Source organism: Cercospora beticola, chromosome 7 (genome assembly GCF_033473495.1).
Source record: "Cercospora beticola chromosome 7, complete sequence".
In the NCBI taxonomy this organism is placed as follows: domain Eukaryota; kingdom Fungi; phylum Ascomycota; class Dothideomycetes; order Mycosphaerellales; family Mycosphaerellaceae; genus Cercospora; species Cercospora beticola.
This window is the reverse complement of record NC_088941.1, coordinates 2051037-2075238: the sequence shown is the minus strand read 5'-3', so window position 1 is coordinate 2075238 and position 24202 is coordinate 2051037. Positions and strand designations below refer to the sequence as shown.

At 53.5% G+C, this 24202-nt stretch overlaps 8 protein-coding genes across 8 annotated transcripts; 4 read left to right on the top strand and 4 right to left on the bottom strand.

Moving 5' to 3' along the window:
* Window positions 1-110: 110 nt before the first annotated feature.
* On the top strand, window positions 111-1050 carry RHO25_011057 (uncharacterized protein; the record flags this gene model as incomplete). The annotated part of the gene is made up of 3 exons (XM_023602068.2): window positions 111-187; window positions 236-403; window positions 456-1050. 3 exons carry the CDS (start codon window positions 111-113, stop codon window positions 1048-1050), a joined length of 840 nt encoding a protein of 279 aa, XP_023450672.1.
* Window positions 1051-1705: 655 nt separating this feature from the next.
* Window positions 1706-3561, top strand: RHO25_011056 (uncharacterized protein; the record flags this gene model as incomplete). The annotated part of the gene is made up of 2 exons (XM_023602069.2): window positions 1706-2048; window positions 2291-3561. 2 exons carry the CDS (start codon window positions 1706-1708, stop codon window positions 3559-3561), a joined length of 1614 nt encoding a protein of 537 aa, XP_023450671.2.
* Window positions 3562-4741: 1180 nt separating this feature from the next.
* RHO25_011055 (uncharacterized protein) lies at window positions 4742-6607 on the bottom strand (the record flags this gene model as incomplete). The annotated part of the gene is made up of 3 exons (XM_023602070.2): window positions 4742-5488; window positions 5539-5735; window positions 5845-6607. The coding sequence occupies 3 exons, from the start codon at window positions 6605-6607 to the stop codon at window positions 4742-4744; spliced, it is 1707 nt and encodes a 568-aa protein (XP_023450669.2).
* A 1779-nt stretch (window positions 6608-8386) lies between these two features.
* On the bottom strand, window positions 8387-10505 carry RHO25_011054 (uncharacterized protein; the record flags this gene model as incomplete). The annotated part of the gene is made up of 3 exons (XM_065603357.1): window positions 8387-10279; window positions 10335-10346; window positions 10413-10505. 3 exons carry the CDS (start codon window positions 10503-10505, stop codon window positions 8387-8389), a joined length of 1998 nt encoding a protein of 665 aa, XP_065459429.1.
* Window positions 10506-11898: 1393 nt separating this feature from the next.
* Window positions 11899-12204, top strand: RHO25_011053 (uncharacterized protein; the record flags this gene model as incomplete). Its single annotated transcript, XM_065603356.1, has 1 exon — window positions 11899-12204. One exon carries the CDS (start codon window positions 11899-11901, stop codon window positions 12202-12204), a length of 306 nt encoding a protein of 101 aa, XP_065459428.1.
* Window positions 12205-12624: 420 nt separating this feature from the next.
* RHO25_011052 (uncharacterized protein) lies at window positions 12625-14472 on the bottom strand (the record flags this gene model as incomplete). Its single annotated transcript, XM_023602072.2, has 1 exon — window positions 12625-14472. One exon carries the CDS (start codon window positions 14470-14472, stop codon window positions 12625-12627), a length of 1848 nt encoding a protein of 615 aa, XP_023450634.1.
* Window positions 14473-14945: 473 nt separating this feature from the next.
* On the bottom strand, window positions 14946-17270 carry RHO25_011051 (uncharacterized protein; the record flags this gene model as incomplete). Its single annotated transcript, XM_023602073.2, has 2 exons — window positions 14946-17197; window positions 17243-17270. The coding sequence occupies 2 exons, from the start codon at window positions 17268-17270 to the stop codon at window positions 14946-14948; spliced, it is 2280 nt and encodes a 759-aa protein (XP_023450666.1).
* Window positions 17271-18835: 1565 nt separating this feature from the next.
* Window positions 18836-22687, top strand: RHO25_011050 (uncharacterized protein; the record flags this gene model as incomplete). The annotated part of the gene is made up of 1 exon (XM_023602074.2): window positions 18836-22687. One exon carries the CDS (start codon window positions 18836-18838, stop codon window positions 22685-22687), a length of 3852 nt encoding a protein of 1283 aa, XP_023450665.1.
* Between the last annotated feature and the right edge of the window lie 1515 nt (window positions 22688-24202).

Here is a 24202-nt window from a genome sequence, read left to right as displayed (position 1 = left end):
AGCGCGTGAGATATTAACGTGAGTGAGACCTCATCGTCCCGCCTCCTCCAACAATCACTTCACAAGGCATGTGTTTTTGACACTGCTCCGGCATCTTCTCAGTCGCAAACATGGCCACGCCGCAGAGTCCCACTGGGGACGCCTTGGCAGAGCACTTAAGCTTCTCAATCCCCACCAACACAGAAGAGCAAGTCGACACGGATCACCGAGTCTACAACTGCTAACAACCACTCAGAGCGATGGCAATCTTTCGATGGCTGGTAACGCATCTAGCCCCGATCTTCTTGATCACATCGCCGGTTACAAGCTATGCCGACCAAATCCTATCAATCAACCGGAATCGGTCATCGGCGGGATTCTCATTGGATATTCCACTCATTATGCTCGTTGCTTCGATTCTCAAGTGGGTCACTGTTCATGGCGATGTCGTGCGCAACACATGTTGATGAAAGCAGGATCTTCTTCTGGCTTGGCGACCGCTTCGACACCGCGCTCCTCATTCAAGCTGCGGTCATGGTGGTAGTGCAGATACTGTTGCTGCACGTCGCTCTTGTGAACAGACCTCCTTTCGGTGCTCAGCACAGCTTGAACAAGCCATTCGCTGGCGCGACCGGGGAGAACTACGGTACCAGACCATTTAACTTCTGGCAGTGGAGACATCGACGAACCTATTGGGAATTTCTTGCCTACTTCACAGTGGTACTAGCCGCTTTACAGCTCTTCCTTGGCGGAAACTCGGGTTATGTTGCCATTCAAGGCTATGTGGCCTTGAGCATTGAAGCCACGCTGCCCATACCGCAGATTCTGGAAAACCAACGATTGCGATCTTGCAAGGGCTTCCGCTTGAGTGTGCTGGTGAATTGGCTGATTGGAGACTCGTTCAAGATGACTTACTTCTTCCTCTCCGACAACAATGTGCCGTGGGCGTTCAAGCTTTGCGGTTTGTTCCAGGCGGCTTGTGACTGCTATCTTGGTGTACAGTACTGGATGTATGGCGAAGGAGAGGGAGTGTTGGCCGGTCTTGAGGAGAAGGACACGCGATTGGCGTGATGACATTCACAGGCACGACGGAAAAGGTTCTAGACGTGATAGTGGGTGGATTCTAGATACGCTCCAGTGGGGCCGCCCTTCAGACAGGCCCGAGTACCAGGTTCACGATCATGATGGAAGACTTTACACGGCTTTGAGACCACACAATAGATACGGAGGATTCTTTCCGGACCATCTGCAGACTCGGGTCTGCGGGCCTCACCCAAGCAGTTGCCAGACTCATACACGTGTGAGCGGCATCGAGCAGGCGCGGCCCCAGTCGAGCTACCTGCATTTTGCTACGGGCAGGTGCGATTCATCTGGTGCAGCATCGATCAAGCTTCGGGGGCTGTACCGTATACTATTGCCCACTTCTGGCTGGCCCTCAATATTGCTGGACGAATGCATTTTGGAAAATGTTCCCCACTTCTACTCGCTATTTCTTCTTATCATCTCTCGTCTCACTGGTTCACTCGCGACAACTCATGTCATAGACACCACATCTTGAGCCCACTGCTCGAACCAAGTCGCCCGTGTCGAGCTACCCATCACCCCTCTGCGTCCAGCGGAACTTTCGCGACGCTCCGACCACAGCAGATTGAGGTAAGAGAGAGTCCTTGCCTGCCCTTCGTCGCCTCCTCGTGGTCGTGATCTTCCTTTCCACAGTATCCTAACAATGGTCAGCGCAACACCACTGGACTACGAAGCAGCAACCGCGCTCCTCAGTGCCAGAGCAGCTGCTCGACCTCGGGTCGATACCTATCGGTACATGGCAGATATGGCAGGCGCAAACCAGCAAGTCCAGTTCCAGCAGGCCCTCCAATTGCAGGACGACTTTACCGAATCCCAGGCAGATCTGGATTATCTGCAGAACAACCAAGTGATTGGCAATGACCAAATGATGTGGAACAATGAGTACCCATTCGGCCAGCCACAAGAAGACGTCGACGACTCATGGGCCTACATGCCACAAGCTACGCAACCGATGCTGCTGCCACCACAGATACAACAACATGAGAGTAAGTAAAGCTATCGAGTATATGTCGTCGAAGCTCGTACCACGTCGGCACGTGCCCAGCACGGCTTGCAGCGCTGAGCCGAGATTGGCCGCCGATGCCGGCGCAGCCGTTTTCCCCCGCCCGTCTCGCACGACAATCTTATCAGATCATCTCTGCCTCGCGAATGAGAATCATCCTCTCCGACGCACAAGGCGCCATGACTTCGACTCCTCCCACGCCAGAAGCTAACGACGAGTCCGCAGACTACATCAACTACGAAGCACAGCAGCACCACCAGCAGGTTGCCGCCCCCGGGTTCCGCGCGTACGACCAGCCTTCACGCAGTACGTCTGTCAAGCACGAGCGGGTGGACAGCGTCGGCAGCAATGGTGTCGGCAACAAGGTCGCCATTCCGAAGAACGGCTCGATATCTTCTCTGAAGCGCAAGGCAAGCGACGAGTTGTCGCCAACGCAGAGCGGTGACGCCGGCATGACTGCCCAGCGGAGTGGGCCCATGTCCACGGACATCACCATTCCTGCGCGCCCACGGCCTGGCCGGAAGCCACTGGGACAAGAGAATGCCGCAGACCGTCGTCGGGTGCAGAATCGGGTCGCTCAGCGTAACTTCCGTGACAAGAGGGCTCAAAAGAACCAGCAGCTGGAGGATCAGATTCGCGAGTTGAGTGCGGCCGGTCAGCAGCGAGAGGCTGAAAACCGCAACACAATTGCCCACCTGCGGACACTAAATGCCGAGAAGGATCGGGCACTGGCGGATCTCAAGGCTGAAGTCGCCGCCCTTCGCACAGAAATCACAGAGAAGGATAAGCGAATCGCCGACCTCGACAGCAACCTGAAGGCCAGGGTGTCCGTAGAACAAGTGCGTTCTCAGCCTGGTCAGACAGCGCTTCACGAGCCTTCCACTGGTCCCACACCACCGAGCTCAGAGTACGAAATTGACTTCACCACCTACGGGCGGAGCACCAGTTCGGCGTACGCCATTCGCGACGTGCTCAACGAGAATAACGATGTGGAGTTCACTATCGACAACGAAGACCCTTGCGGCTTCTGCACAGACGAGCAGAACTGTGCCTGCAAACAAGAGCAGCAGCGCCAGCGATCGAAGCCAGTACCCATGGAGCCCAAAGTCACAACCATGCCCGGCAGCTGCGACATGTGCCGTTCCGACCCGGAGCGAGCACGCGCCTGTAGAGAAATGGCCGCCGCAACACGACCAGCAAGTGGTGAAACCCCTCGCTCATTCGCCAACCAGCCAAGCATTAGCACCCTAAGCAGCAGTACTTCCATGCCACCGCCCCGGATGTCTTGCTCCGCAATGCTCGACCAATTCAACAAGTACGGCCAACGTACGTCCACCATCCGCGACTTGTTCGGAGGCCGCCCTCTGAACGCATACCCGCGTGAAAGTGGTGGCGGTTTCGATCTTGAGGAGAAGCAAGCTGCCGAGGTCCTTTCCACTCTCGCTCGTCGCAGCACTGGAGCAGAGTCTACGAGCTCTTTCGCTTCTTCGCAGTGATTTGCAGACTTGAGCACAGCTTTCTGCATCATACGACGTTAATGACAGCTCGAGCGTATGATTGCTTCATCATGATACCAATTCAACGACTCTTTTTGCATGCTATCTTGGAGTGGGGCGTTTGCTAGGAGTGTGGAGTAGCGCGTATGGAGGAAACAAAGGCGATGACGAATAAACACGAACACTTTTGTTCGCGGGACGGGAAAGAACATTGAAAATATGGCAATACGGTCACTGTTGACGTTTGTATAGCGCATTCACCTCTGAAGGTAACGCTCGGTCGCCATGCACGCAGTGTGCAACTGCTTACAGTAGATGCTGCTTGAACCAGCTTAAAAAATTTCCCACATCACTTCACTCCTCTTTTCCTGATTCTCATGACTGCCGTCGTGCTTCCATGGGAAAACTTGCTCATTCGTGCTCCAGTCATCACAGAGATCCTGGACTCTGTCTTAGACTTGAATACTCATCAATCACTTGCTCCCTCTCGTCATCCTCTCTACTCGGACCGTCTTGCCTCTTACTTTCTGAGCAATGAGAAGCAGACAATAGAAGATTACTATTCGTTCTCTCGCACTCAAAAAACAAAATCAGCACTAAGTTAGTTCCAAACATGAGGCAGCAGCCATCCATGTGCTTAGCTTTTTTTCCTTTAGACCTGTGCCTCCTTGCCGGTTCTGCCGTCCAGTTGCGTTATCGGCTTAAGGATTCCACGTGTTGGACAACACGCCTTATGCTTTCCTAAACAGGACCTGCGGTCTTATGGTTTGGGTAGTCTCGGCCGAAGGACTCCTCTTGACATGAGATCGATAGCGAGAGGGACACGAGAAAGGAAGAGCGTGTCATTGTTTGGTGAATGGATCCAGGTGGAACTGCGTGATTCTGGCAAATGCCGGACGAAGGATGAGACTCCAATCGGCTCAACTTCAGGGGGCCCCCAGTGTGTAGTATCAGCTGTATTCGAGAGACCATTGCATGGAGCCTCACATTAGTCGGCAAAGACGTACGTGTACTCATGTATCTCAGACGGCTCTGTACGTCTTCGCCAGTTCGAGCAGCGGAAAATCTCAATTGCTTTCCGGAGAAAGAGATGCACTCTCGCAATCATTCCGAAGGCAAATAAACCCCGTAGCTAGCCTCGTGAGCGGATTAGTTTATTTTTCATTCTATTCACGGTACTCTAGGATGAAAGATCTCCGGCCGTGGGCGGTGCCGACCCAGCTTGCGAGTCATTAAGGTCACGAAGCGTTTGAGCCTTGCTTTTTAGCCAATTCTGCTTCCTCGTCTCGATACCAGAACAATCACTCAAACCTTGTCCCGAGGCCAACATTTTCTTGATATCATCTTTCTGCCGCTCAGTCGGGAATTTGAGCGTCGCCCTATCTCTGTGATAGGAGTGCGCCGCGTCTTTGCAGGCACTAAACATGTCGTGAGGTGTAATACCAATATGGTCTTCGATTTCGCACACGCATTTCCAGAGACGGAAGCCGAGGATTTCGGTGGTGACTGATTTCGTGCCGTTTTGTGCCCTAGCGATCGAGCGAAGTAGGAGCTGGTCATTGTCGTAATGTACCAAGATGAGCATGAACTCGTATCTTGTCTGTCTGTCGTCTGCGCAGACTGGTTGGCCAAGCAGGATTTTGTTGTTTGGGTTGAAAGCTACTGTTTGCTCGAAGAAGGCGGAGAGTCTAGTCTTGTCTGGTGCGTGCAGAAGGGTTGCCGCCGAGTCCTTTCTGTCGCCGAGCGGCGACAGCGAGAAATGTAGCTCGTCATTTTGGTTTATAGGAGGCGGGGGTTTGCTGAGCGGCGATCCTGACCGGAGTCGATGTCGTGGTGGGGAAGTGAGCTCACCACTTTCGCTGATTGGGGGCGCGGTTCCACTGCCATTCGCTGATGGATCAATTGAATCGATGTTGCCTGCCCCATTCTTCACTCAGGTCAGTAGGCGGTAATCACATAATGATAAAGTGAACGTACCCCGAAGCTCAAATTGACCAATTCGTCGAATTCTTGATTTGAGAGGCTGTGCTCGTCTTCTGAGAGCCCACTCATCGCGAACAGGCAGTAGCTGTTTGCGGACACGGAGACGTGAATGCTAGACTGCGTCTTAAGGATAGCGTCTGCTGATATCCAAAGCAGTAGCTGATCGTACTCGCTGGTCGACAGACAGGAAACTTCGTCAAGGGATAGCGTCGACATTCGTGTCGAGATTCCAATAAGGTAAAAACATGGGATTGTCCAACCCACAACTGTGGCCTGTCGTTGTTGGTGCGACTGCCATACCATACCGAGTAGGTGCCATGGACATCGTAGCAGGCAAAGGACTCTCCACCGATGCTGCCGAATACGAAGGACTCGCCAAGGAAGGAGTGTATTCTGAGTCGGAAAGAGGCCCTGGAGGCAGAAGGTAGCTTCCTGTCAAGTCAGGATCGACAGCGCCTTCCCATGACTGCATTGGGTATGCTTGAGGAGCTGCCATCCGTATGGAGTTTTGTTCGGCAGGTGCTAACGTGTCTTCTGGAAGCGGCCATTGCCATGCCGGCTCTTCGAGCCAGAGGTTACCCATCCAGTTGTTCTGAAGGTCGAATTGCGTTCCTGAGTCCAGTGAAGCTGGGAGTTCAGGCGACATTGCAGGTGTTCCAACTGAGGGCATAGGACTATCGTGACTTCGAGCAGATGTACCGCTGTCCATAGATGCTCTGGGTGATCGATCAACTCTGGCGCGACTGCCTTTCAGCTTGTACGTGCATGCGTGGCCTCCTCGAGTACACCGCGTGCAAGGGACCATGTTGTCGCATCTTGTCTTCAACCTTGAACACCGATCGCAAGCTCTTTGGCTTCGACTGTTGTTGGGGGGCTGTTTACCTCCAGAGTGGATGTTATAATGTCGGTCGAGGAGATCCTTTCGTTTGAAGCTTGCGTCGCAGATGTCGCAGGCGTAATTGGTGGTGGCTGAGTGGTTCTTCTTGTGTCGATTAAGCGTCTCGGCAGCCTTGTACGCCCGGCCGCATTCGAGGCACACATGCGAAGAAGGCTTGGTCAACATGTTGTATGTGTGGATGCTGTAAGATCAGACGTGGTCTGACCCGGTCAATAGATGGGGAAGATGTCGTACACCCCAATCTATATTTCACGTGTGAGCACGTAGGCAACCGGTGAAGAGAGACCCACCGGAGATTACTCTAAACCCCAGCGATACTCGCTCGCCAGATCCTACGTGTGTGCGCAAGATTGAACGCGAGGAATTGAGCTAGCCATGCACCTATGAAGCGTGCGCAAGGCGCTAGAATTAGAACACCGCGAGAGTATGAATCAGAGGGAGAAAGTCGCCAGCCATTCAGGTGAGCTTTTGCGAGTGGCTGTAGGAGCCGGCAGGATGTCTCCGAAAGAGAGCTCGTCAGAGTTATTCTGTGATCGGCAGTGAAAGACAGTGATCAGAGGGAGGCAGTGAACGCTAAAGCCGCGCCTTGCAGGCTTGGAGCATTAAGATCAATCCTTCGAGAGCTTAAGCTATTGCCACAGTACAACGATACGCGTATCCGACGAGTGAAGTTAGCAGCAGACTGTGTTGACTCCAGGCCTATGGCGTCCCTTTGTTGCGATTTTTATATCGAGTCTGAACTGGTTCCAACAATACACTGAGGCTCGTGGTTGGCATCGAAGGTGAAAACAAGCTTTTGTGGAACGCAGGCCATCCGGTCGACGTAGCGCAGGATCTCGTCACTCGCTCTCTAGGACAGTCCGAATATGTCGAGCAGTGGAGTTTCCATGGAGCGATACCGGACAAAGATACAACACCGAAATCTAGTCCTGCTTGCTCAGCCTTGCGAGCACGACAACACGGAGTTGGTGGTCTTTGACTGCAGACGATACTTTCCATGTTGATCGGCAAACCGAACCGATTTCGCTGCGCGATGACAAGCGCGAGCCGTTGCGATATCTTTCGTCGAAAGCATGTGCCTGTTCCTGACGCGCTCCACCCGCGAAACCCGCCTCCAGAGTGGCTGGCGCTTCGATGCTGTCGGGGCTACTGTTAGTCACCAGAAACTCTGTCATCCAAGTCAGCAAACAGAGTTCAAGCGAAGATCACGTCAAGGCACCGCAAGTCCAGTAGGAGTTGAGGATTTGGTCGACTCCGAGGAAGACAGCGAGCACCGAACTGCATACAGACTGTACTCCGCTGCGACTCCGAATGCAGCGGTCGACTGATCCGGCCGAAGACTTGACTTTGGTCCGACAGGCCGCTGCAATGTGACGACCCGATCCAGTGGTTACTCCTAAGAAAGACTGATGGTGACTAGCAAAGACAAGCCCTACATTGGCTGTAAAAGTGCTTCCTCTCCACCGGCTTACCAAGACCAGACGTGCCGTCGCTGCCGAAAAGCTAAAGCACTGGTGCCGAAAACCTGCTGCTACATTTCCAGCCGCACAAAAGTCTCCGGATGTCACGTTAGAGCGCGACGTAGACAGGGGAAAGGTACAAAACTACAACTGCCGGTGAGTCGTGGCTGAGGGAGGCTTGCAAAGGGGCTGGTGCCCTAGAATTCGTCAAGCAATCCTCTGATGAGACGGACACAGGGCAAAGGACCCCTTTACTTTTGTGTCGTCTCTAGTCTCGAGCGAACGGAAACGATCGTTCATCAGCGACAAGTCGGATATAGAACCAACTGCAGCTAGAACAGAGGTCCTTTTTGGCTCACTGGCTACAGATACCAAGCTCGTATGCAAGCAGGTGTCCAGCGAGAATAAGCAAATAAACCAACACCTGCCAAGATGTTCCTATTCCCCAAGAAGCAATTAATAATATGACATTCTAGGTCTAGCTTCATCCCCAGATGGCGTCCTTGCTTCTTGATCCACCTCTCACGTCGGGTGGAGTTGTCAAGGTGTAACTCCAGGTCTCAACACCATCCACAAATAGTCGATACGTCAAGACGCTCTGATCCGAATTCTTGGGATTGCTGATACTGACAGCTCCGAACTTGCTGTTGCCATCGGGCAGGTACTTGATGCAGACATCGCTGACGTAACTCTCATCTGTCGAGGATTCGGTGTATGTTCTGATTGGCAGATAGAACATATTCAACGGCGAAACGCTGAATTCGTGTACGGTAGCGCTCAGCGGCCAGCGCTTCGTCCGTGTACGAAGAGCTGATTTTTCTTCAGGTGAGAGATGTGCTGCATCGCGGTTATGAGAGAGCGGATTGGCACCGATACCAAGCTGTCCAAGGCCAATGATTTCCTCCTTTCCTTCTGGAGGTGGCGGGAAAGAGGTGGCTGCGAACTCGTGCCTGTCGCCGGATAGAACAATGACACCAACGCCGCCACGAAGACCGACATCCCACATGGCTTCGAGAATAATTTGGCGCTCACCAAGATATCCTCGCCACGTATCTTGCGCACCGAACCACCAGTTCTTGGTGAATGGTACAGAAGACACAACGACCTTCCAACGAACGCCATCCCGCTCAGGGCTCTTAAGCCATCCGAGTAGATCGCTCAATTGTTGTTGGCCAAGCATAGTCTTTGTCGGCTCGCCGGTGATAGGATCTGAACCATTCGTGCCATCATTTGGTGAACGATAGCGCCGAGTGTCCAGCATGAAGAATGATGCCGGGCCTTGCGTGAAAGAGAAGTAGGTTTCGCCCTTGCGATGCGCAGGAGGATTGGCAGATATGTGATAATGCTCATAAGGATCGTTCGCGGCGTGAAACACACCAGTGGTGTTGCCATCCCAGTCATTGCTAATCTCATGATCATCATAGACGTGGATCCAAGGCAGCTCTGTCGATGCGGCTGGCCAGTCTGGACTCGCGTAGACTTGTCTATATTGGCGTCTGTAATCCTCGAGCTTGTAGCCAGTGCCACCGGGGACGTCGATGTAGATGAAATCTCCCAAGAACAGCATGAATTGTGCCTTGAGCCCCTTCAGACCTTCAGCCAGTTTTTGGAAGCCTGGAGCTGATAGCGGATGATTCCAAGGAGCATAGGGGAAGTTGAGCTTAATGCAAGAGGAATGCACGAACGTGAACAAGTTTTGATTGTCGGCTCTCGCTGAGATCTGTCCAGCTTGGGGAGCGGTCGTGAAGAAACCAGTATTGTTGTTGCTGGTCACCCACTGATAACGTGTATCCGGGTGCAGTCCCTTCAAGGTGAAGGTATCAGTGAAGTCTGTCCGCTCATCGAACCAATCAATCTGTCCAGCTGACTTCCAAGAAGTGTCAGATCTCCATGCGTGCAGAGGCGGGTCAGCATAACGATAGGATGCAGTGACTGGGTACAGGTGAGCATCGGGCTCTCTGACCATGATCTTTGCCCCAGTATCAGAAACATAACCTGTCCGAGCGAAAGACAGGTCGTGGGCTGGGTAGAACTGCCGTGCTCCATGAACGAGGTGCAGACTGAACAGCACCAACAAGACATTGATCAAGAAAGTGATCAGGCTCAGAAGTGTGCTTGAAGGACTGGGCAGGCCAGTGAGAAGTGTCTTGAGAATTCTGGGATTCTTCTCCACGAGATCAATCTCCTCTTCGACCACCAGCTCTTCGTCTGCAATCATAATATCGCCATTCTCATCCAGGACCGGCTCAGGCGTCGCTGGCCTCTCCGTCACGAAGACATTGTCCGCTATCACTTTCCAAGGACTAGTATGTGTGAAAATGTACCAGAATGTGGGGAGATAGGTGAGGAAGGTTGTGTAGATGATTGGCGGGAAGTGCTGCGCAGGAATGAGCTCGGAGTGATCGGTAAAGGTGCTACCAAGGTGTACTTACATGTCCTGGTATCTGTGGCATCCATTGTCAGCTTCTCTCCCTCCGTACAAGCTCCGGCGCATCGTTTGCTTAACTCACCCATCTCAGAAACACAAACGCGCTCAATCTCAGCAAGACTGAGCTCACCGCCGTCGCGATCTTCGCGAGATCGTATGTCGTCGACGAAGCCATGATGGTGAGAATGCTGGGAGAGGGAGAGCGAACGGCGTCCTAGCAGCATCACGATGCGGCGTCTTGCGATTGTCGTGTGAATATCTTGGAAGTGATTCGCTGCGGGATCACAGCTGGAACACAGCACAAGAACGTCATAGCAACGTCCATTCCTTGCTCTCGCTCACTTGACTACCGCACTCTGGTTCTGGCCAGAGACAATCATGGTCGGTGGCTTTGGACGTGCATCGTGCAGCTTCAGAATGCTCAAGTCCGTCATGGCGGGAAGTTGGTGAGTCGTGGGAAGAAGAAAGGTTCGAAGTCACCGTGTTGGTGCCGTGGCATGAACTCTCTCGGCAGGACGACCGAGGCGAAGCAGAAGCTGCTTCCAACTTCACAGGGATCGCTGAGCACCAAGATGTTCAAGGGAATTGCACATGAAGCCCTACCCCTCACAAGCACGGTGCTCAGTCGAAAATGAAAAGCACCCAAATTCTCTGTTGCTACAGGAATATGCTGCACGACTCATGTGGCGCTGCGAAGCGGGTGCCGTGGCATTGAATGCATCTATGATCTATCCAGTCTTCTTCCCGCCCCTTCAACTCCACTGACACTATTTCGGCACCACAACTCCAAGCTTCTGAACACTGTTTCTCTGGGCGAGATCCGTCGGGCTGAAGGCTCGACGAGACAGCTGACCTTCGACAGAGAGCATCCTTGCATCGTTGCGAACCGCGCCCCTGATGCATGCTGCCGGCCATTTTTTTTTTTCTTGATTCTGCGAGGAGTCATAAAGTCAGGATTGGATATTTGAAAGCCGATAGAACATGAAAGAGATTATATGCCAATGAGTCAAGACAACTGCACATGCCATTCCTTTAGCTGACCTCTCCATCATTCTCCATCTGTTCCGAAGTTGCATCAACAATGCTCGACCCCAAGACAATCAAAGAGCTGCTGGGCGAACAGTGCCCCCCCCTTCAGATGCCGCCTCACGGAGCCTACAGCGCTACTGGTACACGCCTACCCAGTGTGGTGTAGACCTCAATGAGCGTGAACTGCACCCCGACTTCACCACGAACGTTCATGACGAACTTTCTGACCGACCGCTGATGCGACTATGGGATCACCAATCCGGAAGTCGGCCAGAAGAGGATGGGAGCATGTTAGCCAGAGCTAATGAACAGCGACTTGACACTTTCGAAGCAAGAAAGGAAAGCCTGGAGCGACATGCCGACTGGACTAAATGGGATATGCCAACACCATACATGTCCTTTTCCAAGACACCACAAGCCGTCGAACGCAACGCCGCTATCAGAGCCCGGCATGGCTGGCAATCACAAAAACTCACTGTAATCGTGCGCCAAGTATCCGATTTAGAACCGGGCTTCCTACATTGGACTTTCATTCCGAGATGCAGTACTACGGTGTTGCAGACCCATACAACAAAGACTACGCCTACTATAAAGACGATTATTTGTGCGTTTGGGAAGTCACGTCCTCGGAGATTGTGGGCCATTGGGATTGGGAAGAGCTTTCTATGAATCCTAATTGGTATAAGGATGTTATACTGCCAGCATTTCGGAACCACGGTATCTATGAGGATTTCCCACTCACATGGGACGGACGTGTGCGATATGGCATGACTAAGGCAGATGGCTCGCCAATTCCTCGGGAGGACTGGCTACTGGCGGCTAGTGTCGCTGCGCAGGCACGGTGAAGATCAGTAACATTTCCGGCCTATATCGATATGAAGATGTGAAGGGAACCATGGAGCAGGGTTTTGCGTAAATTCAAGAAGAAGCATGCGTACGTGTGCGATCTTTGCAGCAAAAAGAAAAAGTAACGACGACTCATCGGTTCTTGCAACGACCTCTCCGTCGCACCACCTTGATCTGGCCACGATCTACCAGCCCACACGCCGAAGGTGAAGCTCATCATCCACCTCAGGGTAGGACTAGGCAAGAGTCAGGCCGATACGCGCGTAGCTCGCGAAAATCGAGAATGACCAGGCGCCACGAAAACTGTGTATAGGTTGAGCGGAACGGATCAGGACGTTGTCATATTCACTTCTACAAATCGTAGATTCAGTACTCATACATTCATCTCCATGACCACAAATCCCGCCACAAGACCCTCTCTATTCATCCCTAACCTCCCTATCAACCTCCTCAAACTCATCCAAAAAGCCCTTAAACAACTGCACTCCCAACCCAGGATCCAACGCTCCAGTCGTAGCCCGAATAGAATGCATACTCAACTGCGCCAAGCCAGCATCAATCGCTCTCATCCCCATAGCAGAAGACAACATTGGCCCCACAGTCCCTCCAGACCGACTATCATTCCTGATCTGGAAGACCTGCAATTGCGCTCCAACTCTATCCGCACAACGCTTTAGGATGGTTGTCGAGACCGAGTCGGTCGTCATATGCCCGTTTGAGTCCGCCGCAATGGCGACTCCAACATTGAGATGTGGTGCGTGGTTCGCGAGGTAGACTTCGGTGAAATTCGGGTTCACGGCGTGTGTAACGTCTGATGAGACCATGAAGGAGTTGGCGTATGTGCGTCCCATGAGATCTGAACCTGGCGTGTGACCAGCTAGAGCGCCTACAGCGCGTTCGAGTGTGATAGGGAGGAAGTTACCGCGTGCACCTTGACGGAGAAGAGAGCCGATTTCTTCATCGTCGAAGAGGCCGACGACTTTGATGAGGGAGCTATCCTCGGTACCGTAGCTGGAGCTTTCGATGAGAGCTTGGAGAGCGGACCAGGAGCAGAGTTTGTCATCTATGCGGCCGGCGGAGATCAGTTCTTTGTGGAGACCGATGACGGTGGCGGGTTGGGTATCGAAGAGTTCGAGTTCCCAATTGACGATATTGTGGAGTTCATTACTCCCCAGGCCGAGTGAGGCACCAATAGCCTTGACGAGAGCTAGTGGCTGAGTGCTGACGAAGGTATTCAGAGACTGATTAGAAACCAGGAGTGGTGGTTGAGAAAATGGGGCCGGGGATGGCAATTTCATCGCAGCCATGCGCTCGCTCGCGGATTCCAGCCCAATAATCGGCACCATCTGAGTCTCCTTGTTGAAAGGCCCTTGCGAAGGTTGGCCGAAGTGTTCAGCTAAAGTCGGGAGTTTCGCAATAGGCCAATCCAACTTAGCAAGCTTCGTAACAATCTTATCCCCTTCCCTCACATGTACTCTCCCACCAATCCCCAAATCACGATCCCACCACGTCTTCCCCAACCCCCCAGCATAAGGCGCAACCCCGAGCTGCAAATAACCCGCCTTATTCGGAACATTGCTGATAGGCTTCAACTTCGCAGTCAAAGCATCAACATGACCAGCCAAAACTGCAGCTCCATTGCCAGGCTCATACTTCGCTCCAACAGAGAAAGCGATCATAGAAGAGCCGTTCCGCTCAACGAAGTATTTCCCACTAGGTTCGATTTTCCAGGCATCGCGTTCGGAAAGTTGTGTGAAACCGGCGTTTTTTAAGTCTTGTTTCAATGCGTCGACGGCGTGAAAGACTGTTGGGTTTTCGGTTAAGAAATCGCAAAAGGGTTTTGTGTAAGATGCTGCGTTCTTCTTCTCTTTCATGGGCTCTTGAGATCGTAGAAAGCTCTCTATATCGAAATCTCGCAGAGAGTTATAGCGTTCTTGCAGTGCCTCCTGCTCAGTCTGGCGGTCTGACCCGTGATATCTGCGCACCTTTGAGCGCTGCTCCTGTCGCTGCAGCTGCTTCTGCGCCGCCGCTTTCAGCTTGATCATTTCCTTGAGAGACCAGACTTGAGCTTCCGCAGCCGCCAGCTTTGCAGATATGGTATTGTCATCCTCTTGAAGCAGATTTGCTATCGAGGGCGAGGATCTTGCGGGGACGGCGCTGGACGCTGAGGAGGCGTTTGGGCGCGAGCTCGATTGAGGTCTCTCGACGGTCCGGTCTGGGAGATAGCTGCTTCGTAGTGATTGCATTGAGGCGGCGTTGCGGACCATGTTTTGGTGGTGTGGACAGCTGTTATTCAAGGCGTCGGACGTCGATGGAAGTTTCAGTGCTGATGTCTATTGCGTTGTATGATGGACGCAATGTAGAGAGAAAGAGGAAGAGACGTGTCTCGTTATCTATGAGGCAATGCGCGGGATCGTTGCTGGGGTTCCGGATGAGACAACAGCTCAGCTGTGCCTCGAAGTGGGTCTCTGTGGCGGTGCATCTGTGGCGTCTCGCTGTCTCCAAAGACTAGGCCTGATACTCGACCCCAGCTTCATCAAATGCGTTGCCCGGGCTTGTGAACAATTTCAAAGAGAAGGTATCATTGATGAAGTGAAAGTAGTCATATTACATAGTTTCTATAGTACAAGATTGTTACAGTAGTAAGTCGTGTCTTTCGTAAAATCTGGGATGAGGTCCTGCAAGTCAGGCGCAAAGATCTTCTATTGTACAAGTTTAATCGTTCCGCGATGTAGAGAAATCAAAAATCGTAACTGTCGTTGGAATATCCAGCATAGTTCGCAAACATATCAAAAGTAGGATCAAATTCGTTAAACGCTTCGGCGACTGCGGTGGGATCCAAAATGCTTCCATTTCGACGATTGTGACGGGCTTGAGCTTGTCGTCGGTCTGAGATGTGGTTCGTGAGGCAAGCGATATCATCAATCTTGCCACAGTGCACGCAGCGTGAAATTGGCCTAGCACGCGGTGGAGATGTTGTGGTCGACTCAGATGGAGCGTCGCTGATTTCGCGCACACTTGGAGTCTTCATTTTTCTGAAGACAGCTTTTACCGCCTGGCCGGCTGTCCTGCTGCGTTCCGGGAGAGTGGTGGACTGTGGAGCTTGCTGATGGTTGTTCACATCGCTGTAGTCTGCTCCCTTTGTCCCTGGCAGTAGCAGTGTAGGAGTTGCAGGTTGTTCGAAATAGTTCGCGTAATTGAACCACTTTCCAACAATGCTTTCGCCAGAGCTTCGCTGGCTCGTTCTGGGCGATTGAGGCACTGCGGTCGTTTGCACAGACGTAGTGGAGTCCTTAGATGCCGGGCGCAGTGCAAGATTGTGTTTCGGTCCCGCTTTTGAACGCGCAATGGAATCCGGGAGCACTGAACTGCTGGTTGAAATAGGCCGCTTCCTCGAGGGCGGCGCCGGAATTGTCCATTCGTAATGTGTGTCCTTCGTGGGAGACGGCGTAAGAGCTTGGAACTCGGGATAATGGTCGTGATCGGAAGCAGTGATGTTTGCCGTGGGCATCGAAACTTGGTCGACGATGTCCCAGTCATCCTCATCGTGCCAGTGTGTCTGATTGTTATCAGGCACAGTCCTCTGCGCCATTGCGGCCAGAAACACCGGAGTGGTGCTTTTCATCACCTCCATCTCCGGCAAATGCCTGGAGGCATCGGGCAAATGTTGAGCCGGTCGTCTCTCGTTGTGAGAGTGATTCAAGTCACGTCGAGCTTCGGGCCATGGGATGGTAAAATCGGCCTCATTTGTACGGAGAAGTGGCTCTGTTCTGTGCACTGCAAAACCTGCGCCACCCTGTCGCTCTTGCGACCGTGGGTGTGCTTGTGCAGATGCTGATGCCGGCTTCGTTGCACTGTCGTTCGGTCCCCTTTGCGCACTGCGAGCGGATTGTGGCTGCGATGAAGGGCGTTGCTCGGAAGGCTCGATCGAACGGCTCGGTGAATCGTTTCCCACGCACCAGGCAGCTTCGTGCTTGAAGTCACATATTGCAGATAGAGGTACAGCTTGAGCTACCATCTTCATCACATCAGTGAAGCCAAGACGACTGACGGCTGATCCATTGGCATTTTGCAGTCCCCATTCCAGCTTGTTGGCTATGGAGAGAGCTTCTTCGGCGGGCAGTCTTTGAACAATAGGTCGCCATGCATCCGCGCGCATTCCAAGATTGCTGCAATACGCCATCAAGGCAGCATAGAGATGAGTATGTCTCTCGTGCAGTTCATCCCGGCCCTCTTGCAGTAGCACGGCGACCCTGGCTTGATGGTGCCTGTAGCCATCTTTGCCGCCACTGTGATTGTTGAGGGGGCAATTGTCGCGCTCGAAGTGTGCATAGAATGCATGAGCATTGTGAAAGATCGTATCGTGATTTGAACAAGTGTAGCGAGCCTTACCACACAAGCGAGTCGGGGCCCAATCGCCCTTGTGGCCACTGACTTTCTGATGTCTCCGCTGCTGATCTTCGTTCCGAGCGACGTGATCACACTGAGGACACACGAAAGCATCGTAGGCGCCTTCCGGTATTCTCGGATCACCAAGATACTGGCAGCGGTTGTGCCAGTGCTTCTTCCTGTCTGATTTCTTGGTGAAGACTTCTCGGCAGTGTGAACAAGCGAACTTGTTGTTTGCTTGCTTCTCAGCCAATGGTGTATGTTGACGATTGGCAGGGCTAATCGGCGACGCCTTCGTCTCTGCTGCCTGCGATGGAGCTCGCTGTGCTGCAGTGTATAGAGCAAGTCGTCGCGGGTCGGTGACAATCTGGGCAGCACGTTGCCTGTCGTGACCTATCGTGCTTGGCCAGCCGTGCGATGCGGAGCCCGAGGGCGCGCTTCGTTGCGGCGGATCGAACGAGGAAATTGCTTGGGCATATGGTTGTGAATGCGATGAGTAGGCTGTGTTCGTCGACGCTCGAGAGTTGGATCGGGCAACACTGAAGATTGAGCTGGCGGTGTTGATGCTTTGCTCGCTATCGAACGTCGCAATAGAGTCCCGGGCTACCCACGTTAGCCTATGCTGGGATTTTAGCACGAAGCACTTACAATACTGGGGGCCGTCGTAGAAGTCCATGGTGTTATTGCATATGTGCTTCGAGTGATGACGTCTCTGTCAACTGATGGTAGTGGTAGTAGTAGTGGAGTTATTGGTGAGCGAACGTCAGAACGTGAGACAAAGGTAAAGACGGTATGCCTCCAGGGCGAAGAAATGATTGTGACAGGGAAGAGGAACTGCACATGTATTGAAAACGTGCTGGGCGATACTTATCTGGCGGCTTTGGAAAGGTACGCAGCGTGTTGGCCGGGTCGGCATTGTGCACAATGCAGTCATCGATTGAGGGCGCAGCTCGTGCAGAAAGTGCGCCCTCTGACAGATGGGATGGAGGAGCTGTCGTCGCAGCTGGAACGCGAGCGACTGGTCGCCGTCAGCAAGGCTGAAACCGCTACTGTACAGCGTCCTCGTGCCGTCCCGGCGAACCGGTGTGAGGCCTGCCTGCAGTGCAGAACGACCACACCAGTATGCAACTGGGGTAGTTGGGATATTCGCACGCGAAATATTGCGATTGCGCGTGGTACATGAGGCGAGAAGGTGAGCATCTCGTGCGATGTCATTCGGGTGAAATCTGGATGTCCGTGCGGGCTTCGCTTGGTGCTGCGTCCGCAGAGAACTCCAAAGGCGGATCGCGAGCATCCACGAAGAGAAGACTTGCAAGATGTTCTGCTGCCAGACAACAGTCAACGCCGCTCCCGTTTCCTGAAGGCGGCCAGCGGACGAGGCCCGAGGTAGGCAACGGGCGGCCTTTCTGCAGGACTATCGATCCGTCTCATCAAACAGCATGCAGCGTGTTGGCTAAGCCCCGCGATGACGAGAGCGACGATCCTGCGAGACGCGTCGCGGGGAGCGTGTGGTGCGCCGTGATCCAGGTACCATCTCGCTGCGACTGGCTTGCTGGTGTCGCCAGAGTCCGTGGAACAGCGGCCGCAGGACACTGGCCGAGGAGCAGATCTTCGGTCGTGATCAATTCGCGGCAGTGTGGTCGACGACAGAAAGAGGACGTCGCGGTCGTCGCGTATGATCGGCGAATTGGCGTCTGTTGAGAAGGGCAGCGTGAGCGGTGTGGCATGGCATCGCTGGCATCCTCACCAACACCACCGTCGCGCGCAGGCAAGGGCGACGAGCCCAACCCGCCGTGCGACTAGACAACCTCGCGACGATGTCGTCTCTGTCATTGGAGTCGGAGTCGTGGCGCACAAGAAGCCCCGGATGCCGGATGCACGTTTCGGGCGCGGCTTGGCAGGGCCGCTTTGTTTTGTTTGGGCTGGAGCAACTGTCCACGACTGCGACGACATCGTCCAATGGGCTACTGTTCGGCAGAAACATATACACACATCCCTACGCAACATCATCGAACTAAGCTACCGCTACTTGCTACTTAGCAGGCTACAGCCGCCCAGCACATTCACTCACTAACTCACCAGCGACGAGATAATCTGTCGGCATAAATTGGAGCTTCTGGTCCATAGCAACGGCGAAGACCCACGCAGAACAACGTCGATTCCACGCGCCGGACGACATTCGACATGCACCATACCCTGCAATAGCATTGACATACCAGATCGTCGCGCCGAATCGCGAATATGGCCATGGCCGGCGACCTCCCTCACTTTCCGTGCTGGTGCAAAGCAACATATTCATGGGGAGGTGAGACGAAGAAAGACCTGGGCTTTATCGAGGGCGACTTGATCGAAGCGCTGAATGCGGGAGATGGCTCATGGTGGATGGGAAGACTGAGGCGCGATCCTCGAGCGATCGGCCTGTTTCCCTCCAACTTCGTGACCGTGCTAGAGGAGTCGTTCACGCCAGCGCCCAACAGTCGAAACACAACGCCAGTCACCCAGCAGCCGAAGCACAGTATTTCCAAAGGCAAGGTCGGATTCCGGAAACCATACCAGGCGTACGAGGTTTTGGGGAAGCGGGGCAGCTTGGACAACAGTAAAGAGGCCACACCGGAGAGCGAGGTTGAGAAGAAGAAAGAGAAGAGCAAGTTCAAGCCATATTCGAGCATGAAGACTGCACAGGCGCCCACGGGCACCGTTCGCAGACAGAACGGCGTCGCAGTGATACCCAAGGACGATGGTCCACGCATCCCAGAACCAGTGCCGAGATACAATGCGTCGCGCCGTCCACGGAGTCCTCAGCCCGGCCACGATAGATACAATGTGTCGCATTCTGCTTCCCCAACGCCAACACCCGCACCGATGCACCCCGGTTATGGATCGTTTCGCGCGGCTTCGCCTCAACCGGCACAGCATGCGCCTCTTCGAACACGGTCGCCTTTACCCACCACTTATCACGATGGGTCTGCTTACCCACAAGTACTGACAATCGGTCGTCAACCTTCTCCTGCCCCGTACGAGGAGCCAGCTTATTATGCGAGAGCCCGATCGCCTTTGCCATATGAGCACGTGCAACAGTATTCAAGGGAGCCTTCGCCGGACCAGTTCGATGACGACCCGCAGTCCTCTCCACCTCCACCTCCTCCAGCGCACCGCGTTGTCTATCAGCCAAGCCGAGCGCCATCGCTCGAGCTGGAGGACACAGTCCATCCCGGATACCCCGGTAATGGCACCCAGACTCCTGTGCCGCCTTCACCTAGCGGAAGCCATATGACACCATCGCCACTCCGAGCTGCCATGAACGATGTTATGTCGTCGCTGCACGACATGAGTTCATTCACACAATCGCCGCCTCCTTTGGAAAGAGAGAAGTCGCCGCCGAATATTTGGTCTCCTGAAGCATTTGAGGAGATCCGATCGTCAACAAGAGAACAATCTCGCGCGCAGTCATCTTTGGGCTTTGCGACTCATCAGCTATATGATGATCTCGACGTCCCCAAGTCTCTCACCCCTTCACTGAGCAAAACAGAAGGAACCAAAGTCAACACGTATGTGGAGCGCATGGAGCGACAACTCAGACACGCAAAATCCTTCTCGGAGCAGGCGCCTGAACCTCCCTTGAAGGACTCGCAGTACTCGTCGAGGCCCGCAACATCCAGTAGCGGGTCAAGTCAAGGGTCGAACAGCCGCTATGGTCATACGCAGCAGCAACAACCTCAATTGAGACACCGCAAGTCAGCGTATGATGTGGCTTCGAAGACTCTGGACCGAACATATACGACAAAGACGAACGTGACGAACTCAACAGAGACATCTTCCGCGACCCAGAGTAGCACGAGCACTCAGCTGACGAGCAGAAGTATCATGTCCGGATACTCTGCAGGTGGTTTCAGCGCCACGAGTGCAGGCAGCTTGGCGCGGCGCAAGTTTGGGTTTGGCAGTCAACGAGAGAGGCGAGACATGGGCCACACGAAGTCGACTGGGGATATCAATTTTAGCACGAGGAGCATGACGGACAGCGGCAGCGCAATCTCAGGTCCTAGCTACCACGAAAGCCACGCTTCTTACAATCAGCCAGCATTGACACCAGTCGCAGACTGGGCCAAGGACCCAATGGAAGACGCAGGTGTGCTGGGTGGGCTCAGCTCTCCGCAGGGCAAGCGAAGTGGCTTCTTCAAGCGCATGATACAGACGGCAAAGACCACTGCGAGGACTGGAGCTGCAAATGCTCGGTCAACCATTGGTAGCGCAAGTGGCAGTCGACCAGCAAGTCGAGCAGGCAGTCGCAGTCCAACAAAGAGCATGATCGGGATGAACGGACCCACTGGCATTGCTGGCGGTTTAGCTTCCCGACCGCAAACAGCATCAGGTTCTGCAGCCAAGGATATGGGACTTGGAGGTGGAAGTGACTGGATGCAAGTGCGCCGCGATGTGAATCGATCGAATTCACTGAGTCAGCGTGAGCGTGAGGACCGCGTTGAGCGCTGCGAGATGCACGACGTTCCAGTCATGCGTCCCATTGACCAGCTGTACGAATATGTTGAAGGCGACGAAGGCCTCGATGGACTACCTGTCTCGGAGCCGACGGACTTCAATTTGCCGAATCTGCAGTTGGTGGACAAGAGCACGCGCTTCATACAGAGCGCACCGCCAATGACAAATGCCGCCTCACTGGCACAGAACTATGTCTGCCGGCCGCACCGAAGCGATGTACAAAGACTGCGGGCAATATTTACCTGGGTCGCTGAGCGCATCACCTGGGAAGATGACTTCGAAGGACAGGCTGATACACGGAGAACTATCCAGACGAAACGAGCTTGCAGCGAAGAAATTGCACTACTGGTTCGCGACATGTGCTCTGCGGTTGGCCTTCACGCAGAAGTGATCCGTGGCTATCTCAAAGCGCCCGGTGAGCTGCTGGACCTGGACACTATCGCTCACCCAAATCATTGGTGGAATGCAGTGATTGTGGATGGGGAATGGCGCATGATGGACTGCGCGCTCGCGAGTCCGACACATCCCCGCCGGACAGCATACAGCACTGCCAGCAGTCAAGTCGCTGAGTCGTGGTACTTTCTGGCTAGGCCAATGGAAATATGCTACACGCATATCCCTCTCCTACCTGAGCAGCAACACCTTGTGCCACCTGTTGAGCATGAGGTGTTAATTTCTCTCCCGTGTGCTTGTCCAGCATACTTCCGGCACGAACTCGAGCTTGCGAACTTCGACACCAGTATGCTACATCTCCAAAACCTTGAGATGGCCCATCTGCACGTTCACGTGCCTGAAGATGTCGAGGTCGTTGCCATGACGGAAGCTCGAGCATTTGCACAGGACGCAGACGGCGACTATTTCGAAAGTGGTGAGATCATTACAAAGAAAGCTTTCGCGCAGGCAGAATGGGCTGGTGGTCGCAAACGTTTCACAGTCAAGGCACTTCTGCCTGGTGATGATGCGCAAGGCATGCTGAAGATTTATGCTGGTAAACGAGGGCTCATGCACTCCATCAAGGACAACCCTCATGCCATGGCGCTTGCTCTGCCGTTGACACACACCGGTCAGAATCCGCCCTACGACTTTCACACGCGACACCCGACACCCCACGCTCAGCGTCACGATCTCTACGTGTCTCAGCCGCAATGCGCCAAGCTGACAATGAACAATACCTTCGTCTTCTGCGTACGCCAACACCCTTCGTCACTTTCGCGCTACTCTCCCGACACGTGGGGATCCTCGACCACTGGAGCTGGCCGGCCTCAATCCCCGAACCCTTATGCGCGCCCTTCCAGCGCCATGAGCATGGTGTCGATGACCACTTCCAATCAAGGCAGTAATTATAGTTCCGAGAACTCGGATCCGATGACTGCTGCGCAGCAGAAACCGGCGAAATTGGCGATCCAAAGTCCAAGTCAGAAAATTATCCGATTGACGAGAAAACAAGATAACGTTACAAAGAACGTGGAAGAAGACATGGGTCTCACGACTTTCTGGGAAACTGTAATCAAAATTGGAGAGAGGGGTACTTGGAGAGGTCTTGTGCTTGCGGACCGATCTGCGAGGTGGTGTGTCTTTGCGGAATGGGAGTGTCTTTGATGACACGTTTGACATGCTAGATGGGCTTCGATGCGTAAAGAGCAAGAGTGAGCGAGCGATCGATCATTGTTTTGCTCGAATGATTCTTTGATGAGATTGGAATGTTTGTACGTTATGGTTGATGGTGCATGAGTGGCATGAGCGTGAATGTGAGCATGGGTATGGATGCATCGTTTTTTATCAGCGAGTAGTTTTTTGAGCATGGTGTTGCGGAGTCTGTTCTCACTGGTAGTCTACATGTAATAAACCGTCGATCCGGTGAGGTATCGACCATTGTGACGTCTATCAGTTTTCATCTGCTCGGCGACAGTTGGAAATGTCCTGTGATTGAAACTTGGATCATGCTGCTCCTAACTAGGGTAGAGCAGCTACAATATGGTTCTCGCCCTGCGCCAGCAAACCCGCAAACAATCCAACCAAAAAGACTCGTCCTACCCAACCCCAACATTTCTAACTATCAAAACACCCAGCACGCAACAAAGCTATCGTATCACTCTTACAACACTGTGCCCCCAAGTCCCCACAAGATGCTTGTACTTTTGTGAACGTTTTGGCGGTACGATCTTGCACAAGCCCTGCTCCTGTACTGGTATCGTACCCTGCGGAATAATAGTAATTACAGATGAGAATTCCGTCGGCCCTTGTGAATGCGACGGCTGTGATGCAATTTGTCCTTTGATCGCATTGGTTTCGGCAGACTTCGGGTACGCGGACGCTCTCGAAATCGTCGGGTGGGATGGAAGGGGGGAGTTTGACGCCGCAGCGGACGGTGTAGGAGCAGTTGCAGGTGTCTTGTCTGCCGACTTCGCGGGGGCCGGGGCCGTTGGTGGGGTAGATGGAGGTCGTGGAGGTTGTGGTGCTTGTGACGGTTGTTGTTGAGGTGAAGATTGAGACTGTGGAGATTGTTGTTGGGGTGGAGGTGGAGGTTGAGGTGGGTGTTGTGGTTGTTGTTGTGAGGGATGTGGTGAATACTGTTATGGCGGGCGTTATTGTGGATTGCGAGGTGATGGTGAGGGTTGTTGTTGGTGTTGAGATGATTGTTGAGGTGGGTGTAGTTGCGATACAGGAGCAGAAGGTGGCGTCTGGTTGGAAGGGAGTCGTGGTACTAGTGGTACTAGTAGCGGAGCTTGTTGAGCGGCTGCTTGTCGTTGCGCTCGTGCTGCTTCTCGAGCTGGTGGTTGTCGACGGTTCGCGAGTAGTTGTCGATGATTTGCTGGTGGTTGTCGATGATTTGCTGGTAGTTGTCGATGATGCGCGAGTAGTTGTTACAGATGGAGCAAGTTTGGGCATCTTGTAGATGAAGGTCGCACCATTGCATTTACTGACGTTCCCAATTCGACTCTTCAGCCAGCACTTCTTGAGTTGCTTTTTGTACACGGCTGCAACGCACTTGCTGCCGCGTCGAGAGCATGCATCTGCACATGCATTCGCGCTTCCCACGCCAGAGATGGTTTGCAGGTCACCCCCAAAGGAGTCGAAGTTTTGACATATTCCATAGGTGTCACCGCCTTGCGT